Source organism: Centroberyx gerrardi, chromosome 2 (assembly GCF_048128805.1).
Source record: "Centroberyx gerrardi isolate f3 chromosome 2, fCenGer3.hap1.cur.20231027, whole genome shotgun sequence".
NCBI classification, from domain to species: Eukaryota; Metazoa; Chordata; class Actinopteri; order Beryciformes; family Berycidae; genus Centroberyx; species Centroberyx gerrardi.
In genome coordinates, this window is record NC_135998.1 from 15,658,583 (window position 1) to 15,681,230 (window position 22,648).

General features: G+C 40.5%; 1 protein-coding gene and 1 pseudogene across 1 annotated transcript; both read right to left on the reverse strand.

Moving 5' to 3' along the window:
• Positions 1-1,792: 1,792 nt before the first annotated feature.
• Positions 1,793-5,831, reverse strand: LOC139918920 (uncharacterized). The gene is given in 14 exon segments (XM_078286082.1): positions 1,793-1,813; positions 1,981-2,112; positions 2,235-2,330; positions 2,425-2,529; positions 2,614-2,784; positions 2,873-2,998; positions 3,112-3,315; positions 3,414-3,725; positions 3,871-4,212; positions 4,304-4,487; positions 4,719-4,915; positions 4,997-5,098; positions 5,178-5,333; positions 5,463-5,831. Coding segments are annotated over 14 exon segments (2,517 nt in total).
• A 2,681-nt stretch (positions 5,832-8,512) lies between these two features.
• On the reverse strand, positions 8,513-19,882 carry LOC139912157 (myosin heavy chain, fast skeletal muscle-like; annotated as a pseudogene).
• Between the last annotated feature and the right edge of the window lie 2,766 nt (positions 19,883-22,648).

Sequence of the window (22,648 nt, forward strand, 5' to 3'; positions counted from 1 at the left end):
TAGTCTGCCATGACAGAGAGCAAGACTGGTTTATCATCTGTAGCATTCAGCTCACCAAGGAAAGCAGCAATCTCAGTATCTGTTGGCTCTGACACATCAGGTAGCTTTTGTTTTTCCTTATATTGTGTTGGTTTCCCTTCTGACAATGTTGTGTCTAGCCTCTGTTTAATCGTCACTTTTGAGTGAAAGTCAATGTTCTCCACTTCAAGGTACTTTTCCTTTGGTTGCCCACTCGGAAGTAACCAATATGCAGGTTTTTCTGTCACAGTTTGGGACTCACGGAGCGAAACAGCTGCCTGGATAGCAAAAAGTACCGCTCCAACATGGCTGCATGTCTCCCCTAATCATGCCATGCATGTGCAGTGCGCAGCCAGGATAATGCCATCCTTCTGGGCAATGACCCATGGGTGCAGAGGTGGGGCACTTAATTTCTGACTGTGTTTCACCTGTGGAAAGACAAGAACACAGATTGTTTGCAATCAAGATTTCAAAAACCAAGAGGCATCATATACAAGCACAGTATGCCAAGTGTAGCTGCTGTTAGCTGCCCAGAGAAAGCAGCTCTAGAGATCCTGATTAGTTGGTTTGTTGATCGGTGACTGTTGGTTCCTTGGTGGGCCCAGGAAATGGTTTGCTGTCTGGCAATGCTTGACTGACTGCTGTAATTAACATTTTTAACAAAAGTGTGACCTAGCTCTTTGGTTATTTGTCATATGAAATTATAGGAGGTGGACAAAGTAACACAAACCTTACAATATAATGCAATCCAATACAATAGTCCTTCCATACATACCAGTTTTGTTAAGCTTATAATATTACATTTGTGTTGAGACTGTGTCAAGGAGGTGTTGATTCAACTCCATGGTATTTTTTTATGGTGGTTTATGGTGTCCTTGAGCAAATATGTATTTTCATTCAGTATGTTGGTCAGGGTCTACTTGTGACCACTGTTCCTCTTAACCAATGCAATTTGCCTATGTTTGGCATAGTCATCATGTCATCATTAATGGCATATCTGATTTAACCATAGAGTTTATTCAACACTTACCTGACAGTCCCAACAAAAATGTAATATTATAAGCTTCACAAAGCTGGCATGTATTGTAGCTGGTATGCATTATATTGTTTAGATAGCCACCACAAGTGGGATCCAAGTTGTGTTTTATCAAAAAGACAAAATTGCAGAAATCCAGTATGGTGGACAGGTGACATCCCAGTGGCAAATTTGTACAGCACGTCCGGCTGCATAAGGATACCAAGTTTGGTGTTAATTGGACTTTCAGTGTAGGAGTTATGTGTATTGGGTGCCACTAACTGGACTATCAGGGACATTTTTCTTGAGGAACAATCCACCATCAATATCTATCGTTTGCCAAATGGAATGACTGTATCATGTACCATCTCACGGGTATATTGCAACAATAAACCAGCACAAAAACATAACCTGCACAAAAACGATAAGGATTCTGCCCTATGGGCTTGTGTTGTATTTCTAAGAAAAAAATTTGGTTAATCTGACAGTTTCTTCTAAATCTATATTTGTATATTTGTAAACTGTAAATGCTGTTTATCTGTGCTTTTACCACTGTGCTTTTACCACTGATTTCCTACATTTTCCTACAGTTTATCAGCAATGACCCAAAACTCATTCTTCACTCAATACATCTTAGGAGAAAAAAATGACATAACAACTGAAAGTGATTGAAATGAAAGTGATTTTATTGAACAATAAAAACTGTCCTTGATATACCCATCATATTATTTGATGAGAAACAGTCAGCCATAGTGTGTTTTATTCAGCTGCCTCTTTTCCCTGTAAAAGACAAAATAATTTAGTTTATTTTTTTGGTCACAATTAAACATTTTATTTGTCCTATTCATTTTAAATTAAATATCTGCACACTACATATTCAGTACACACAGTATCAATTAAGGGTTTTATTTTCATAAATTGTTTATTTGTTGTATGGCCTCAGTTACCTTGCCAGAGTCACGGCTCTTAGCTCTCAGTTTGTTGACCTGGGACTCAGCAATGTCAGCACGCTCCTCAGCCTCCTCCAGCTCATGCTGAACCTTCCTGCACTTGGACAGATGAACGTTGGCTTGCTCCTCCTGGAATGCCATAGAGATAGCTCAGTGTTTAAATCTCTGAAATGACTGTAGGTGTACTTTGATTGAAATTTAGTATAGTATCTAGTAGTTACACATGTAAAAGATGAATATTTTGCCCTTACCGCTTCCTCAGCCTGCCTCTTGTAGGCCTTCACCTTGAGCTGCAGCTTGTCTACCAGATCCTGTAGCCTGGTAACATTTTTCTTGTCCTCTTCAGTCTGACAGAAAGTAAATATGCAAGTGTAAATATCTTCAGTAATAACTATGTATATTTGACTGATATGGATGCATCAGCTGTAAGTCAGATTATACCTGGTAGGTGAGTTCCTTCACTCTCCTCTCATATTTGTGGACACCCTTCATAGCATCTCCTCCTTGTCTCTGCTCTGCCTCAACCTCTGCCTCCAGCTCACGCACCTTCAGAAAAGAATCAGATGTTAAGAATCCATTTTTTTTAAACAGTCTCATATAAACCATGCAAATCTAACATATTTCTCTTACTCTAGACTCCAGTTTCTGGAGCTGCTTCTTGCCACCCTTCATTGCCAAGTTCTCAGCCTCATCCAGGCGGTGCTGCAGGTCCTTGACAGTGACCTCCAGGTTCTTCTTCATCCTCTCCAGGTGAGCGCTAGTGTCCTGCTCCTTCTTCAGCTCCTCAGCCATCATGGCAGCCTAGAAAAAATGTGTATTAGAAATGTCATAAAAACATGTACTTACTTGGAGTAAAAAGAAGAAAGTAACAACCGCAATTTAAACCTACATCAGTGATGGCCTTCTTGGCCTTCTCCTCTGCATTCCTTGCTTCCTGAACAGTGTCATCTACTTCACCCTGGACCTGGACCAGGTCAGTCTCCAGCTTCTTCTTTGTGTTCAGAAGGCTTGTATTCTAGAAGAGAAAAAAGGGTTAGGGTTAGGGTTACTCATGACTATAATGATATACACATATTTTAAAAATGCATATATTTGAGAATTAGTGAAGCAATGATTTTGTTTGTTTACCTGAGAGTGCAGAAGGCCAACATGCTCACTTGCATCCACCAGCTCTTGCTCAGCCACTTTGCGGCCTCTCTCTGTCTGCTCTAGAGCAGCCCTAAGCTCCTCAATTTCAGCCACCATGAGACCGTTCCTACGCTCCACCATGGCAGCCTGCTCCTTGACATCTTCCTGTGCTCTGGTAGCATCATCAAGGTGCAATTGTGCATCCTAATGCAAAAAATATCAAGAAAATGTTTAGTGAAATATCAGAATGTGACTACACTAACAATGTCTATGTATGTCTGCACAACTGCTGTGTGTCCTACCTTCAGTTGTCCCTGGACATTCCTCAACTGCTTCTGGGCCTCAGCAGCCTGGCGGTTAGCATGACTCAGCTGAATCTCCATCTCATTCAGGTCTCCCTCCATCTTCTTCTTGATTCTAAGGGCATCATTCCTGCTCCTGACCTCAGAGTCCAGAGTGCTCTGCATGGAGTCAGTCGCCCTCTGGCTGTTCCTCTTGATCTGCTCATGGATCTCCTCATCTTTCTCTGCCAGCTTTCTGTCAACCTCACCCTTAACCTGGTTGAGCTCCAGCTGGACACGCAGAATCTTGGACTCCTCATGTTCCAGAGTTCCCTAAGGATTTAAACAAATATTGAAATAGAGCCCTTCCTACCTTTCGAATATTAAATTGAACTGTCTTCCATTGCTATTTAAATTTCTTGTAGAAACCTAATACACAGATTAACAATTACAATATTAAACTCTATAGAAGTTTTACCTCAGCTTCCTCAAGTGCTGTCTGGATTTCTCTGCAGGGGGATTCATGTGTTTAATATTGCTAAACCTTGAAATGTAGATTATATAGTTAATTCAAACTAATGTACATAGATCCAGCCTGTTCTCATTTCAAGCCAACGTAACTGCAAAGTCTAACATTTACTGGAAGGAACTCACGTTGCAGGTTCTTGTTCTCACGTTTCAGGGTCTCCAGCTGATCCAGAGCTTCCTCATAGGAGTTCTTCATCTTGAACAGCTCAGTGCTGAGAGAACAAGCCTCTTTCTCAGCTCCTTCAAGCTCTGCCTGACCCTCCTCATACTTTTGTTTCCACTCTGCCAAGACCTGAATAAGATGCAACCCATACAGTTGACATAGTTTCATATTCATCAATACAAAAACAACTGATTATACTTCAAGAAGAAAAAAATGCTACCTTGTCAAAGTTCCTCTGCTTCTTGTCAAGGTTGGCAGCCAGCCCATTGGCCCTCTCCACATCAATCATGAGGTCCTCCACCTCACCCTGGAGCCTCTGTTTGGTCTTCTCCAGAGAGGCACACTTGGAATTCACAGCCTCAATCTGCTCCTCAGCTTCCTGAAGGCGCTGGGCAAGCTTTTTCCTGTTGAATATTTATAATTTGTCTCTCAATGAAAATAAGTAACTGAAGCCTTAGTCTATTGCTTGATTTTCTGACTAGGCCTATATCAAATACAAATAAATTATGCATAGATGTTTGAAGGGCAGGATTCATGGATGGAAAGTACATTTGAAATATACGAACATGGCCACCAAGAGCACTATGCTCCAGTTCTGAACTGGGCATTGATGTGTGGTTTTGGATTTTACTCACTTGGACTCCTCAAGCTCCTCAGTGCGCTGGATAGCATCAGTTTCATACTTGGTCCTCCACTGGGCCACTTCACTGTTGGCCTTGGACATTCCACGTTGCAGCTCAGCCTTTGCCTCCTGCTCCTCCTCAAACTGCTCCCTCAGAAGATCACAGTCATGGCGGGCCGATTGCAGTCCGTGGGCAAGGGCATTCTTGGCCTGTTAAATTAAAGACTTTTGAGTATGCAAAATTTCCAATACAGACAAGACTTGATCAGTGGACACTCAATAATTTCCTACCTTAACCTCCTCCTCAATCTGTCTCTTCAGCTCCTCAATCTGCTGTGTGAAGGCCTGCTTGCCTCTGGTCAGTTGGGAGACAAGAGCTTCTTTCTCTTCAATCTAATGACCAAACTCGCCCAATTGGAATATTGCATCAGTTTTGTATGCTCGGTATATCTGAAAATACACACAGCAGAACACCCTGTTTGAATGGTGAACTATACATACCATTTTCTGTCAGGAGACGTGCTTTCTGTGCACTTGAGTCATTCATCTGATGGAGATTTTCATCATTCTTGGTCTTGATTTCACTGAGTTGATCCTCAAAAGTTCGGCACATCTTCTCCAGGTTTCCCTAAAAACAATAAAACAATACTATTTTAATGTATTCAGCCTCTACTTTATTACTGGATCTGAGATTAGATTTTTAATGTTACAAATATTTTAATAAAAGCATATCAAAGCAAAGGTACATAATATATACCTTTGCTTTAGCAACAGCTTCCATGTTGCTGGACAGGTCATCGATCTCCATCTTGTATTCACTCTTCTCCTTCTCAAGCTTCTGCTTGACACACTGGAGGTTGTCGATCTGTTCTCCCAGTTCTGCAACACTGTCGGCCTGTTTCTTGCGGAGAGCAGCAGCGGTGGCTTCATGCTGTAGGGTGGACTCCTCAAGGTCACGACGCAGCTTCTGGAACTCTGCCTAACGCTTCTTGTTCATCTCAATCTGAGCAGCAGTGGCTCCACCAGCCTCCTCAAGTCTCTCACTGATCTCTTCAAGTTCCCTGGAGAGGTCAGCTCTCTGCTTCTCAACCTTGGCGCGAGCATTGTAGTGCAGAAGAATTTTCATGTGTATGAAACATAGATTGTAAAAAAAGATGTAGTGACATAGTGACTGTGACGTCACCCATAGGTTTCTGAAGGGCCGTTTTGAAGCCAAAAGTTGGGGTTCACGAGCGCCGCCATGTTGACATTTTTTGGAGCCGGAGCAGCCAGAGGTTTCCCACAGCTCCGCAGCGCCGCCTGCTATTGGTACGTGATCTGCGACCTGCGTGATCACTGGACAGGTGACCTGTCAATCACTCGGTAAACTACCCCATTTTATAACCGTTATAGCTATTCTTCTGCACCACAATGCATTTGCTTGAGAAAGTATTCAACCCCTGAGTCAAAACTTTGTTGAAGGATTTTCTCCTAATCTTCCTTGCACATAATCTCAGGCTTGGTAAATTGGATGGGGAGCGTCTGTGACCAGCTATTTTTAAAGTCATCCCACAGGTTTCCGATGGAATTCAAATCTGGCCGTTGGCTGTGGTACTCAAAGACTTTCCCATTCTTGACGCAATTATTTTGAAAATCGCCATACGGACCCATATTAGAAGAAGTGAAATTAGCTACTGAGACCATAATCTCGTCGAAAACATTTATTGACTTTATATTTTGAGTGAGAGGTTGAGCTGTGGTCCCATAGACATGAATGGAGTTGGGCGGGACTTAGAGTCTTTTTGGAGCCGACCCTAGCGGACGTTAGAGGAATTGCAGCTTTCAGCCACTTCCTTATTGGCTTCAAAATTCACCCGTGGTTTTGGCCGCTTGGTATGAAAGCAAACCTGTGAGGGGAAAAATTTTGGAGAAAATCCCCAAATCTAGATGTGCCAATATGATACAGATGTATCCCCCCACCGCCCCCCCCCCCCCCCCCCCCCCCACACACACACACACACTCACACGTACGTACGCCCTCATGCACACACCGATAAAACGAAGCTTGACTTAAAATCAAATGAAAGTGCAATAAAAATAAAACAATATGGGAATAAAACACAATTGAAGAAAACTACAACAAATAAAAGGCTTTTTGAAAGAAGAATGTTTTAAGAAGCGATTTAAAAGAAGATACTGATTTAGCAAGCCTGGGCTCCTCAGGCAGGTCATTCCAGAGCTGAGGAGCCCTGATAGCAAATGCACGGTCACCCTTAGGCCTCAACCTCGAGTCAGGGACAGCCAGCAGGTTCCTGCCTGAGGACCTCAGGCTGCGCACTGGTTCGTAGGGGGATAGTAACTCTAAAATGTAATCAGGAGCCCGGCCATGTAGAGCCTTAAAAGTAATCAGTAAAACCTTAAAATCAATCCTAAAACAGACAGGTAACCCCACCCGTTCTCATTCCCAACTCATCCTATGTTGACTCTTTATCAAATCCCTTGGCGTCGCTATAACGACGCAAAAGGTACCCTTTCGCGTCTGTATAGGACGCACCGGGTGTTCCATAAGGTACATACCCTTTATTATTGGGGAGACAATCCCTAGAGGATTATATCCATTCATTTTGGAGTGTTTAAGAGTAATAATAATATAATTAACTTTAGATTAGCCCAGAAGGAAAAATTTTATTATTTGGCGAAATAAAAACAGTTGGGACATACAACCAGTATAATTGGGAAGATTAACCCTGGAGTCTCATTGTGTGATTATTGAATGGCTTTTAATACATTTGACTTAATGGGGCCTTCGAGGATTGGGGAATTTCGGGGATATACCCTTGCTGTCGGCCCCGACAGCATCCTAGTTTGACTTGTTGTAGCTTACTGCCTCTGAGGATTTGATATGTTCTGATTGTAATTAACTTGTGTAACTAAGCTTATTATCAAGTTCATTTATTAACATTCATACTGTAAGGTTAACTGTGGTGGTTACATTTAATTTTAATTTTGAAGCCGTTGCTAATGTAATTATGGTTCCCTGATTCTGAATTTAAGCTTACCAATTGGTGTACCGGTGAAAGCAATTAAGATTTGCTTTTGGATTTTAGGTGTGTACACACATTTATTATTTTAGTTTGTTATTTTGGCCAATTATATTGATACTATTGGAGTACTTACCTGCTTTAATTTCCAATACAATATATATTTTTCTATACAGTTTTGTGTTGTCTCTTTCATTACTGCTGTTCAACATATATGCTACACAAGACATCGAGTCTGAATTATTTTTGATTGGGTTTATGTTCAGAAAATAATAGTGCCTGGTTCCAAGCAAAGATTTTGAATGACCTTCAACGTTATTCAACTGGATAGTTCCTCCACATCACGCAAGACAGTATAGTAGCTGGAAATTTAACCAGGAATAACCTGAAACAGCCAGATTTTTCACTGCGTAATTATGAATTATGGGTATGATGGACAGTAATAGCAGCTTGCTTACTTTGGTTCGTGGTTCTGAGTGTAATATAATGGTTTATGGCCATAGTATGTGTGACTTGTATTGCTGTGCTGTTGGGCAAGTAGTGAATCTCACTCTCTCACACTCTCTCACCAAGTAAATCTAATAACAGTGTTATTAGTTGGTTGGGGCCCTTTATCACTGACTATCACTCCTGATATACAATAACTCAGAGGCTTTGATCGCTTGCTTTCTTAAAGGAATGAAACAATGACTAAATACAAGACAAATATTTGTGGAAACATTTATTGTATGTAATAAACAATGTTGTCATATTTTATGACTTATTGTGATGCTTTTCATGAGAGAATTTATTCAGCTGCTTCTTTTCCCTGTGAAAAATAAACATATATTTAGACTAAACCCAAAGTTCAAAGTTAATATTCAATGAATTAACATGCACTGTTGAAAGACATGTATTTACCTTGCCAGAGTCACGGCTCTTAGCTCTCAGCTTGTTGACCTGGGACTCGGCAATATCAGCTCGCTCTTCAGCCTCCTCCAACTCATGCTGAATCTTTCTGCACTTTGACAGGTGAGTGTTGGCCTGTTCCTCCTGTGAAACCATCATAAATTCTCATTGCAAATTCTAAAAGTAGAAAAGTTTGCAAATAGATGAAGCATTTTTACATCTTTTTATTTATTTTTTTTAACAACTTACCGCTTCCTCAGCCTGCCTCTTGTAGGCCTTCACCTTCAGTTGCAGCTTGTCTACCAGATCCTGTAGCCTGGTAACATTTTTCTTGTCCTCTTCAGTCTGACAGACAGTAAATATGCAAGTGTAAATATCTTCAGTAATAACTATGTATATTTGACTGATATGGATGCATCAGCTGTCAGTCGGACTATACCTGGTAGGTGAGTTCCTTCACTCTCCTCTCATATTTGCGGACACCCTTCACAGCATCTCCTCCTCGTCTCTGCTCTGCCTCAACCTCTGCCTCCAGCTCACGCACCTTCAGAAAAGAATCAGATGTTAAGAATCCATTTTTTTTAAACAGTCTTATATAAATCATGCAAATCTAACATATTTCTCTTACTCTAGACTCCAGTTTCTGGAGCTGCTTCTTGCCACCCTTCATTGCCAAGTTCTCAGCCTCATCCAGGCGGTGCTGCAGGTCCTTGACAGTGACCTCCAGGTTCTTCTTCATCCTCTCCAGGTGAGAACTAGTGTCCTGCTCCTTCTTCAGCTCCTCAGCCATCATAGCAGCCTAGTAAAAAACATTTATGTTAATCAGGAATGTCATACAAAATTCATGTCTTTCCAGACGTATGAGATAACATGAAGATACTACCACATAAGATTTAAACCCACATCAGTGATGGCTTTCTTGGCCTTCTCCTCTGCATTCCTCGCTTCCTGAACAGTGTCATCTACTTCACCCTGGACCTGGACCAGGTCAGTCTCCAGCTTCTTCTTTGTGTTCAGAAGGCTTGTATTCTAAGAAGAGAAGGGACTAATTAGCAATGACTATAATGATGTACAAATATTATTTAAAAATGCATTCATTAAAGAATTAGTGAAGAAATTATTTTGTTTACCTGAGAGTGCAGCAATCCAACACGCTCACTAGCATCCACCAGCTCTTGCTCAGCCACTTTGCGGCCTCTCTCTGTCTGTTCCAGTGCAGACCTAAGCTCTTCAATTTCAGCCACCATGAGACCGTTCCTACGATCTACCATGGCAGCCTGCTCCTTGAGGTCTTCCTGTGCTCTGAGAGCATCATCAAGGTGCAACTGGGCATCCTAATGTTAAGATTGCGGAAATAGGAAAAGATCAGAATGTTGCTACACATAGAATGACCTGCACAGTTGTCATGTGATGTACCTTCAGTTGTCCCTGGACATTCCTCAGCTGCTTCTGGGCCTCAGCAGCCTGGCGGTTAGCATGACTCAGCTGAATCTCCATCTCATTCAGGTCTCCCTCCATCTTCTTCTTGATTCTCAGGGCATCATTCCTGCTCCTGACCTCAGAGTCAAGAGTGCTCTGCATGGAGTCAGTCACCCTCTGGCTGTTCCTCTTGATCTGCTCCATCTCCTCATCTTTCTCTGCCAGCTTTCTGTCAACCTCACCTTTAACCTGGTTGAGCTCCAGCTGGACACGTAAAATCTTGGACTCCTCATGTTCCAGTGTTCCCTAATGATTTAAAAAATATTAAAATAGAGCCATTCCTACCTTTTGAATATTAAATTGGACAGTCTTCCATTGTTTGATTAACTATTTAAATTTCGAGTTCCCTAAAATGTAAAAATATTAAAACATAGCCCTTGTTGCCTTCTGAATGTAATATTAGGCATGTCTCTATTGTTCAATAATACATGTAAATTTCATGGACAAAGGATAACACACTTTTACAATTCCGATGTTAAACTTTCCAGTTGAAATTTTACCTCAGCTTCCTCAAGAGCTGACTGGATCTCTGCCTTCTCTGTCTCTGTCTGCTTCTTGGACTTCTCCAGCTCATGGATGCTTTTTCCAGTCTCACCAATCTGTTCAGTCAGGTCTGAGATTTCCTCTGCAGAAGGTTGTATATGTTGAATATTTATAAGTCAAAGAATGAAGGCTATGTATGTCATTCTAACTGATAAACAGTGTATTAACAATTAATTAACAATCATAGTCCATATTTCAAATTACTATTGCAAACATTTTTGGAGGAGAACTCACGTTGCAGGTTCTTGTTCTCGCGTTTCATTGTCTCCAGCTGATCCAGAGCTTCCTCATAAGAGTTTTTCATCTTGAACAGTTCAGTGCTGAGAGAACGAGCCTCTTTCTGAGCTCCCTCAAGCTCTGCCTGACCCTCCTCGTATTTCTGCTTCCATTCTGCCAGAACCTGCATAACAATTTAAACGGAATGAACAATGCTACCCAATTTTGGAGGCTAAAATTCCAGCGGCTATGGCATTGTAAAGTAATCAGTGTCAGTAATCAGTGATAATACCTTATCAAAGTTCCTCTGCTTCTTGTCAAGGTTGGCAGCCAAAGCATTGGCTCTCTCCACATCAATCATGAGGTCCTCCACCTCACCCTGGAGCCTCTGTTTGGTCTTCTCCAGAGAGGCACACTTGGAATTCACAGCCTCAATCTGCTCCTCAGCCTCCTGAAGGCGCTGGGCAAGCTTTTTCCTTTTTTGTCAAGCATTTGCCAAATGTAATCAATCATGTGTACTATTGTAAAAAGTATTTTGTAGAGACTGTTATGAAAAACAAAATCTTCATTGACTTACTTTGACTCCTCAAGCTCCTCAGTGCGCTGGATAGCATCAGTTTCATACTTGGTCCTCCACTGGGCCACTTCACTGTTGGCCTTGGACATTCCACGTTGCAGCTCAGCCTTTGCCTCCTGCTCCTCCTCAAACTGCTCCCTCAGAAGATCACAGTCATGACGGGCTGATTGCACACCGTGGGCAAGGGCATTCTTGGCCTGCAAAACATTATTAAAACAAAAAACATTTAACAAATGAACATATAATACTTAAAAAATCTTTGAAAATGTTCCTCACCTTAACTTCCTCTTCGATTTGTCTCTTCAGCTCCTCAATCTGCTGTGTGAAGGCTTGCTTGCCTCTGGTCAGCTGGGAGACGAGGGCTTCTTTCTCCTCAAGCTGACGACCAAACTCACCTAGTTGGAAATTTATTTTTTAAAGGTTTTAGTCATTTTCCTAGAAATATATGCAATATATACAAATATATGGTGGGCCCAGCATTAACTTTTCAATAAATGGTTTCCAATTATAGATTGATTGTAATTATGGATTGAGTTCAAAAGTACATTGACATTTTTTATGAAAACAAAACTGCACTTTGAAAATAAGACTTGCCATTCTCCGTCAGCAGTCTTGCTCTCTGAGCGCTGACATCATTTATCTGGCGAACATTCTCATCATTTTTTGCCTTAAGTTCACTATGCTGGTCCTCAAGGGTGCGGCACATCTTCTCAAGATTTCCCTGTTCATCAACATTAGAGAGGTTCAGTAATTCTTTCACCAATACACGTTTTTTCTCAAGTGTGAATGTACAAAATAATATTATACCTTGGCCTTTGCAACAGCTTCCATGTTGCTGGACAAGTCATCAATTTCCATCTTGTATTCACTCTTCTCCTTCTCAAGCTTCTGCTTGACACGCTGGAGGTTGTCGATTTGTTCTCCCAGCTCTGCAACACTGTCGGCCTGCTTCTTGCGGAGAGCAGCAGCGGTGGCTTCATGCTGTAGGGTGGACTCCTCAAGGTCACGACGCAGCTTCTGGAACTCTGCCTCGCGCTTCTTGTTCATCTCAATCTGAGCAGCAGTGGCTCCACCAGCCTCCTCAAGTCTCTCACTGATCTCTTCAAGTTCCCTGGAGAGGTCAGCTCTCTGCTTCTCAACCTTGGCGCGAGCAGCACGCTCAGCTTCAATTTCTTCCTCCAGTTCCTCAATACGAGCCTTGAAAGGTAATAAATATTGATCAAGTTAATGCATGCAGCTGATACACTGCATACATATTCAATGATAAGTTTTACATAGATTTTAAATTCAACATTACACACCTGGAGCTCTTTAATCTTCTTCTGTAGCTGAGCACCCAAAGATTGTTCATCTTCAATCTTACTAAGAAGCTGGCTTGTCTCAAAGTCCTTCCTGTTGAGTAAATTACATAATGATAAGATATGAGTTGCAATAACATATTTTGTATGTAGAATTTTCAAAATATGTCCACATTACTTCTTGATTTTCTCCTCAGACTGCTGCTTGTCATTCTCAAGATCCATGATGGATTCCTGGGCCAGTTTCAAATCACCCTCAAGCTTCCTCTTGGCTCTCTCAAGGTCCATGCGAAGCTTCTTCTCTTGCTCCAGAGAACCTTCAAGCTGCAAATTAACACGTTTGTAATTCCAAAAGATAAACGGCAAGTATATATTCTCACTGAATAGCAAATACCATTTTCATGAACTCACATCATCCACTTGCTGCTCAAGCTTGGTCTTGGCCTTGGTCAGAGTGTTGACTTTGTCTTCCTCTGCCTGCAGGTCATCAAGAGTCTGCTGATGTGCTTCTTGGAGGGCTTTCTTCTCCTTGGTCAGCTTAGCAATGCTTTCATCTTGAGAGGCCATCTCTTCAGTCAGGTTCTTCACCTGAATATGTAAAAACAAATTGTCATAATCAGGTAATTATTCAAAAATTGGATGATACAGTAGTTAAAGTGAATATTCATTAACCTTGTTCTCAGTGGCATGCTTCTCCTTCTCCACTTTGGCTAAGGTAAGCTCCAGGTCATCAATGTCCTTCTTGAGTTCAGAGCATTCATCCTCCAGTTTCCTCTTTTTGGCAGTTAGCTCAGCATTGATTTCCTCCTCATCCTCCAGTCTCTCAGTTGTCTCTTTGAGTTTTGCCTCCAGCTGAATCTTACTCTTGATAAGTCCCTCACATCTCTCCTCAGCATCTGACAGATTCTCTGATTCCTAGTTAAGAACAAAAGTGAAAAAGGGAACATATCAACATTTGTTCTGGAAAAGCTGTGAGAAATCACCAAACTTTCTGTTAACATTTACTCACAGATGCCACTTGCAGCTGCAGATCATTCTTCTCCTGCAGAAGAGACACCATCTTCTCCTCCAGTTCCTTCTTCTTAGCCAGGGCCGTGGCCAGGTCTGTTTTCATCTTCTCATAGTTTTCCTTCATGTTCGCCAGCTCCTTCTCAGTTTCGGCACTCTGCAGAAGAGGCTTGATCTTGTAGTACACCTTCATCCATGGCCAGTGTTTAACATTCATGAATGAGCGGACGTTGTACTGGATGGTGTAAACAGCATCCCTATGGAAAAAAAGTTGCTGTCATGGATAATGTCACTTTTGGATTGGGTGGTATATGACAGAAATATTTATTTAGAATGTGTTGTTTTCAACATGCCTTGTCGCCGTCATCTTCACGAACTCCTTCCTCATGAGGTAAGCACGGCAGAGAGCCTGAGTCATGGAGACCAGAGAAGCAAGCTTCTCATCTCGCATCTCCTCAAGGGTACCCAGCAGACCAGCTTTGAAGAACACCTGATGAGAATATAAAAATATTTTAGGCAAAATACTTTCAGCCGTGGAACAGAGTTTAGTTTTTTTCTTACTGAATGCTCACCTTGGTGTGTCCAAATTTATACTCTTCATGATCCACATCAATTGATCCTAGCAGCTTCTCAGAGGCCTTCTTGTTGTCAATGAATTGTCCCTCAGGGATGACGCTGGCATTCAGTACTTTGTATCTATTGGAAAAGAGTTAATTATCAGATTTGGCACCTTCTTTTCAAAGTCCTGAAAACTCTGTGGTAAATTGGGTAATACCTCTGCTTGAAGTCACCATAGAGGATTCTGCTGGGGAAACCTTTCCTGCAGATTCTGATACCCTCCAGCACACCGTTACACCTCAACTGGTGGATAACCAGGAAGTTTTCCATCAAACCTGAAAAGAAGTCATCATTTCATAATTATTGTGAGAAAGTAAAGACTCCCTACAACTAAGTTTAAATTACTAAAGCAACCTATACAGACAATAATAAGAACATTTGTTAGTTGTCAATGTACAGTACCTGGAGTCTTTGACTCATTGGGAATCAGGCAACGTACAAAGTGAGGATGAGTGCTTCTCAAGTTGGTCATAAGCTTGCCCAAGTTCTCCTGTAGGTACACGATAAAATCAAACATTCTTCATGAAAAGCATAAAATATTTTTGATTTTATTTGAGCTTAATTCTAACCAGGCAGTTTAGGTTGTTCTTAAACTTTACCCTGAACTGTGAGGACACAGTCTGCATGGAACCACCCTTCTTCTTGCCTCCCTTTTTAGCACCGCCAGATTCTGTTGAATTGTTGATTTATTAATATCATTAGCTGATAGGTTCAATGTTATTTGGTCATGATCAAGCTAGAAACAACTGGGATCATTTAACTGACTTTTTTCAGTAGACATATTATTCATCCCAAAGACAAAAACATCACATTATTGGGCTCATTCACAAAACTCTGCGGTAACAGAATAGTGGCGTGAAAAATCTGCGACCCGGTAATTTTACCTAATTCATAAATTCACCACCGCTGTGAATACCGTGACAGAGCCACATCACCGCTGTGTTATCCACAGCTGCAGGCCGGGAGACAGCCAATCAAAACCAACATGTTAATTAAGCTTTACATATATAACACCTATCCACCTGTGTGTCAGTGCAATGGGCAGGTGTCACCCTCCTCAGTCACTCCTATTGCTTATGATGTTACTTACTGAAATTATGAATTGACCATAGGTGGTGATCTTGACCTGATGTAGACCTATCGAAATGCTGTAAGATAAATAAATATATGGGAGCATTGGCAGCAGTGAGCAGCGTTCTCTTTGTCTTTCTCAGCTCTAGTACACTCCAGCACCTGATTAGAAGTTTATGGGATGTGTGTATGGTCATCTTCTCTTTTGTGTCATGATAAACTGAAACATAAGCTATCAGAAACTGGCTTTTATAACCGCAATCAGAGTGGTAATTAATAATTGCAAAGCCAGTGTGTGAGTCATATTTATTAAACATTTCCTTGTTTCCAATGATAATTAATGACCTGGAACTTTATCTATCTATTTATCTATCTATCTATCTATCTATCTATCTACTTTTTTAATGATTAAACATTTTAATTCATTTCTACAATATACTGTCTGACTAGATCAGGTGGTATTTTTTGCGCCGCAGTGTTCTTTTATGAATCACTTTAACAATATGTAAATGATCAAAAGGGGTGGAAGTATGGGGAAAATGATAACGCTAATAACGCCCCGGTATTTCACATTTATGAATGAGAAAACACCCTACCGTGATGGTATCTGCCCCCAACGTCACGCTAAACCTGCTGGTAAGTTTTATGAATGAGCCCCATTGAGTTACAAATTTCAAATTTCCATGATCCTAATCAGAGTTATAAAGTAATAATGTACCTTCAACAACAGGGGGATACAGGACAGGCAGCAGCTTAACTGAGGACTTCTGGTACAGCTGTATAACAGACTCGTTCAGGGGATCCTTGTTCTTGTCCAGCCAGCCACAGATATTGTAGTCCACAGTTCCAGCATAGTGCACCAGGGAGAAGTGGGCCTCAGCCTTGCCTTTGGCGGGCTTTGGCTTCTCAAATGCTTTGTTTTTACCAAGATGCTGGTCATACAGTTTGTTCTTGAAGGTTGTGTCTGAAGCCTTGGGGAACATGCACTCCTCTTCAAGGATGGAGAAGATACCCATGGGCTGTATAAAAGGTGCAGAGAGATACATCATGAAAAGGCCCTGTTGTAGCTGCAAACAATAATTACATAGTCACAACATTATTCATACCTTTTCAATAAGCTCAATGCAGGCAGCCAAGTCCATGCCGAAGTCAATGAACTGCCAGATGATGCCCTCCTTCTTGTACTCCTCTTGCTCCAGGACAAACATGTGGTGGTTGAAGAACTGTTGCAGTTTCTCATTGGTGAAGTTGATGCACAGCTGCTCCATGCTGTTGTACTGTCAGTGGACAAAGGATTAACCAAATATAACACAAACACGGTTAAAAATCATTTTTTTTCTATTATCTAGTCAATGTATTACCATGAATGCATACTTACATCAAAGATTTCAAAACCAGCAATGTCCAGCACACCAATGAAGAATTGCCTCGCCTGCTTGGTGTCTAGCATTTGGTTGATACGGATCACCATCCACAAGAACATCCTCTCATAGATGGACTTAGCCAGGGCACTCACTGAGTTCATGACCTGAAGAAAATTTTGAATTGAATCAATATCATTAGAATCCATAGATTTAATAAAGTAGAGATCCATCAACTGAAATTTAGACATTGGATTTACTTGATTTTCTTGCTACAGGACAAATATTACATCACATCTAGCAGTACAATTTTAACTGAAATAGAACTAATGACAGGGCAACCAACACATGCAGTACAGTCCAGCTAACAGAGGACATTCAGTTACAAACTATTCCAGATAAATGTAATTCATGAAATGCCTCCACTCCATTTGAAATACTTTATACATACTTCAGCCTCATGAGGAATTTGCAAACTTCTCTCTGCTTAATTTTGTAGCAATCGTGTAGCCTTCCACTCAAAATCTTACTTTCACTTCAGTTTCAGAGAAGTTTTATTGATCAAACAAAAAATAGAATGGCATAAAAAGCGGAAATTTGCAACTGGAAATCTGTAAGGACAGTCCCTGAAACTCGAGTAAAGTATATTTCCTGAACAAAAATATTCATCCATACTCCTCCCCTGTCTTTTGTAACTGCTTTAGATGTACTAATAAAGCACTTGTTCATGGTATTCACAGTCATTTACCTGAAATTGCAGCGTAACCACATTCATGCACTCTTGAACTACTGCTCTTGACTTAATTATGAGATATGTATAAAATTAATTAAACAACAGAACAATCGTGCTCACCTGGGGTACAGTCTGTCCTTTGGTGACAAACTCATTTCCGACCTTCACTCTGGGGTAGCACAGAGCCTTCAGCATGTCAGCTGAGTTCAGACCCAGCAGGTAAGCAACCTTGTCAGCATCTGAAAATGTCACAAAAATACATTTACTACATATATAAGTGATTGTAAAATGTGACATTATAGAAAATACTAATTGTATTAATTTCATGCCAGAGGTTTTTTAACTCAAGTTAATACTCACCCTCTGTGCCGTCTGGCTCAGCCTGCTCTTCACGCTGCTTCTGCTTGAACTTCATGCTACCATGGTGGAGCACAGCACCGGTAAACTTGTAGATGCCCATCTTTTCATCATTGTTGAAGCCCAGAATATCAATAGCTGTCTGTATTCAAAAAAGGCATTGACATTGAGTGAAAGTCTGTATAGAAAATACATTTTACAGATTAATTGTGATGGCACATTGAATGTATAATAGATTAAGAAAATGAAAGCGCAGATCCCTCACATCAGTGGCAACCAACTCCTCTTTGTCATCAATACTGGCCACAGTGATCTGACCCTGACTGCACATGGGGAAGTCATAGGGGTTGGTGGTGATGAGTGTCATTTCTGGAGATTTAAAAAGGTTTAAAGGAATGAGTGATTATGGATTATGTAAACAGTTTGTGTTAGGGTTAGCACGATCAGTTATTCATCTTACCAATCAGCTCAGGCTTGTGGTTGGTCATCATCTGGTAGAAGATGTGGTAGCCTCTCTCATCAGGAAGCTGGAATGTCACTCTGGACTTCTCCAGCAGATCTGTAAGGGTTGTTCATAACTCAAAATCTGGTCCACTGATTATGGCAGCCATTTTCATTCACCATAAGAACTTTTTACTTACATGTCTCAATATCAGCACTAGACAGTTTACCAGTTGTGCCGAAATGGATTCTGATGAATTTACCCTGTTTGAAGGAGCATACTATTTAATGTAGCTCTACACTGGCAATATATAATGGAACAGGTTTTTTTTTCACAGGTTGAAATCCTTCCATACTTACAAAGCGAGAGGAGTTGTCATTCCTCACAGTCTTGGCATTACCATAGGCCTCCAGCAAGGGATTGGCTGCAATAATCTGATCCTCCAGTGAGCCCTATAATCCATTTTTTATATTAATATTGATTTCAGTAGTAAATTTCCACTTTTTCTTTATTTCACAGAAGTGTTTTCAGTGTTTTTAGAAAACATTCATGATAATATACCTGTATCTTTCCTGCTTGCTCCTTCTTCTTGTCTCCTCCACCCACTGAGATTGTTGCAAAGTACTGGATGACACGCTTAGTGTTCACAGTCTTTCCAGCACCAGATTCTCCACTGGGCATAGATATGTAGAATCAGACAAATTTACTCAATGAATTGGATTATATTGGTGTTATAGAGGTGCAATAGATATAAAACTTACGTGATCAAGACAGACTGGTTCTCCCTATCTGTAAAAGGAAAAATTAAGAAATATATTTCTCATCTATGTAACATAAACCCAGTTTATTGATAATTTATCAATTTTCTTGACAAGGACATACCAGTAAGCATGTTTTGGTAGGCATTGTCAGAGACAGAGAAGATGTGGGGTGGGGCCTCCATACGCTTTTTGCCTCTGTAAGCACTTACAACCTCAGAATCGTACACTGGGAGCCACTTGTAGGGGTTCACAGTGGCACAGAACAGCCCAGAGTAGGTCTGAGGGGGATGAGAGAGATGTGAGCACTTACAGTATGTTATATATGAGTCCATGCACAATATTATACTTTACTCCATAGGCAGAATATCTTACGTAGATCATCCATGCTGCATAACGCTCTTTGAGGTTATACAGCACAGAGGCTTCATTGAGATGGGTCATCATGGCCATGTCCTCAATTTTGTCATACTTGGGAGGGTTCATAGGGGTGACATCATCCTCCTTAACTGTCTTCTCCTGAAATATTGAAACACAATGTTAGTGTTGAAATTCCAACTGCAAGTTGGACTGTCGTGAGTTCCGTGAAACGTCAGCCTACCTCCTGGGTGTCAAGGACTTTCACGGTGACTTTGCCACCATCTTTCTTCAGGATTGTACATTTAAGGTACAGCTCCTTAGCATCGACCACATATGCAGCACTTTTGGCATCAAAGGGTTTATTCTGAGCCTCAATCCTCTCTTTCTCTGGTTTACGAAGGTAAATGGCGGCCTTGCCATAAACGGCCATCTCTGCGTCCGTACTCATGGTGGCGGCTTTCTGTAGATAGACAAATAGAAATTAGATTTGCCTCTCAACAGATTGCTTTGGAGACTGAGCACTGCATGCAAGAATAATTCTTTACATTCTGTAGTTTAAATAGAGAAAATATAACTCTCACCTTTTCCTACTACCCAATCACAGAGGAACTTTTCACAACCGTCACCCCTAAATGAATGAAGAAAGTTTTGTGACGTTTTTGAGTTATACTTTGAGTTTTAAATGATAGATAGTACAGAAATTATAGATTAGTACAGTATATTATAATGAAATACAGATTAGTATATACTCACTCATTTACATTTGCTGAACTTATAGTCACACAACCCAATTTTTACCCTCGACTCATAGCTTACTGATTTGCAATATTCTTTCTTCACACTGACGTGTTTTCTCATCTCACATTATCATGCCATTATCTAAATAAACATTAAACTGGTTATTAATCAAACACTTGAGTCAAGCACTAAACATCTCTAATACAACTTCTTTATTATGAATGACAGCTGAAGCATCAGTCTCACTTACCACCAGTTAGTTTCTGAAATCCCCTGTAGTCTGTCCGTCCCATCATGACCCTCCTTATATTGAGGTTGTTCTGCAGGCCAAGCAGAAACTAAATAGGGGCATGTCTTCAAAAGGCTCTTATGCATTTTGATTTACATTTCACTCTGCACTGGCACCCATCTTGTAGTGCAAAATAATGTACCATTTAAATGTCTCATATTATACAAGATTAGAAAGAATTTCCTGCCTATATATTTCATGTATTATAAGTGAACACTTAATTGCCACTCTAATGTATGTCAATCAATTATCATGCTTAAATCCAACAGATTAAACAGTTACATTCATAGCATGCAATCATACATGTATAAATTGTGCACTGATTACAATACATGAGATTTACCAACATTTCTAAACTCAATTTCAGATATTATATTACATTTGCAAGTATTGCAAATAAATATTTAAATTTGACCATACTATTTCATTTTTTAAATTGGTTCCCATACATATGTTGATATCAATTAATTTGTTTTGACTCATTAAAGAAAAGAAATCTATAAATAAATCATGTCAAGGTGCATTCAACATTGCAACCATAACTGGCAATCCTTTTTTTGGCATGCGTAAAGCCTATACATTTTTGAGTCCATGCCAGAGGATAAGATTCACAGGAGCGCACTAGCTATTTTACAGTGGGTGTAGTGTTGCATGTATTTATAATTTGTTAGGATCACATTTCCATTACTACATGTTTTGAATTCATCAACATATTTCATCTTCTAATGAAAATAATATTGTTTTCCCTCATCATTATTAATGAGGGGAAGCTTTACTACATTTTTAAAATAGCAAAACTCAATCCTGTTGTGCTACATGTAAGTTAAATTCCATAAACAAAAATAGAGCATGTATAATGGACCTTCTAATGAGCTCATGTAGGTGTATTTGATGTGTGAGTGTGATATTTATGAAGTCAAACCCATAATGTAGCATTGTCTCAACTGATTTCCATGATCTCTTCACTCACACCATGATTTTAAATCCTTGTTTATATTTTCAAGTGGCCCATTGGTGAGGCAATCTTTTTTCCAATTTAAACAGAATTGTCTTGGGACATTGTAAGGATAATCATATTTTGTTTAATTAAAAATCCCTATTGAATAAGACATTCACAGCTGTCAAGCACAGCTTTTACTTTGTAAGATATAAAGTTGATGTCAAAAGGCACAAGAGCCCTTGCTTCTACTGAAGAACAAGACGCCTGGTTTCACACGACGCCTAATGGCCACATAACGGCCCCGAAGCGGAGGCCGCTTCCTTTCAGTGCCCATGTTAATGGATCAGGTCGTTCACACTGGCCGCAGCGCGGCGCGGAGCGGAGCTCGCGGCTCGTGATCTGGAGCGCCAGTTTCGGCGTCTGGTCTATTTTCTCTGCGTGCCGTGGCGCGTATTTCACAGGAAAACACCATAGAAATACACTAAAGATGGTCATATCTCCATTATATCACCACAGACGCACAAATATATTAAATGATCAACTTACCAGGGTCTTCACTGTTGTTGATTAATCCATCTGCACTGATGCAAGTTTTAAATGCAACACATTGTAGGATGATGATCTATCTGGTTTTGAATTATCACTTGTCTTTTGAAAATTGTGTCTGTTATTGAATTGCCACAAAAGTAAACAAGGATATGTGGTATCCTAGCATGATGACCCTGTTAAGTAATATTGATGATACTTACCTAGTAAGAAGAATACTACGTTTTCTTGCCTTGTTTGATACTGATGTAGAAGAATGGTATCTGTTACTAACAAATGGTCCAGTAGGGGGCGAGCTTACACTGTGTTAGGGTAGAGTGCATGTTCTGTAAGAGGAAGGATACAACCTGAGTTCATGCTAGCTGGAGACATGTGAGAGTAACATGTAAATATGCCACACCAAACAGTTCAGTAAAGTGTTCCACAGTATTGGATGTTGTGGACATTCCGTTCTTCAGGCTACTTAATTTATTTAGGCCTATATGTCATTATTTAAAGAGAGAGAGAGAGATAGAGAGAGAGAGAGAGAGAGAGAGAGAGATCTAGGTCCCCTAGGCTTTCCTATTGCCTGATCACAAGTCACGACAAGATGGATAAAGTTCATCCCTAATGTGGAAAAGTACAGTGAGCTGTCAGCATTGTTTCTACAAGGACAGAGGAGCACAATGTAAGAAGCCTACAGCTGTTTCCGCGGGTTTTTC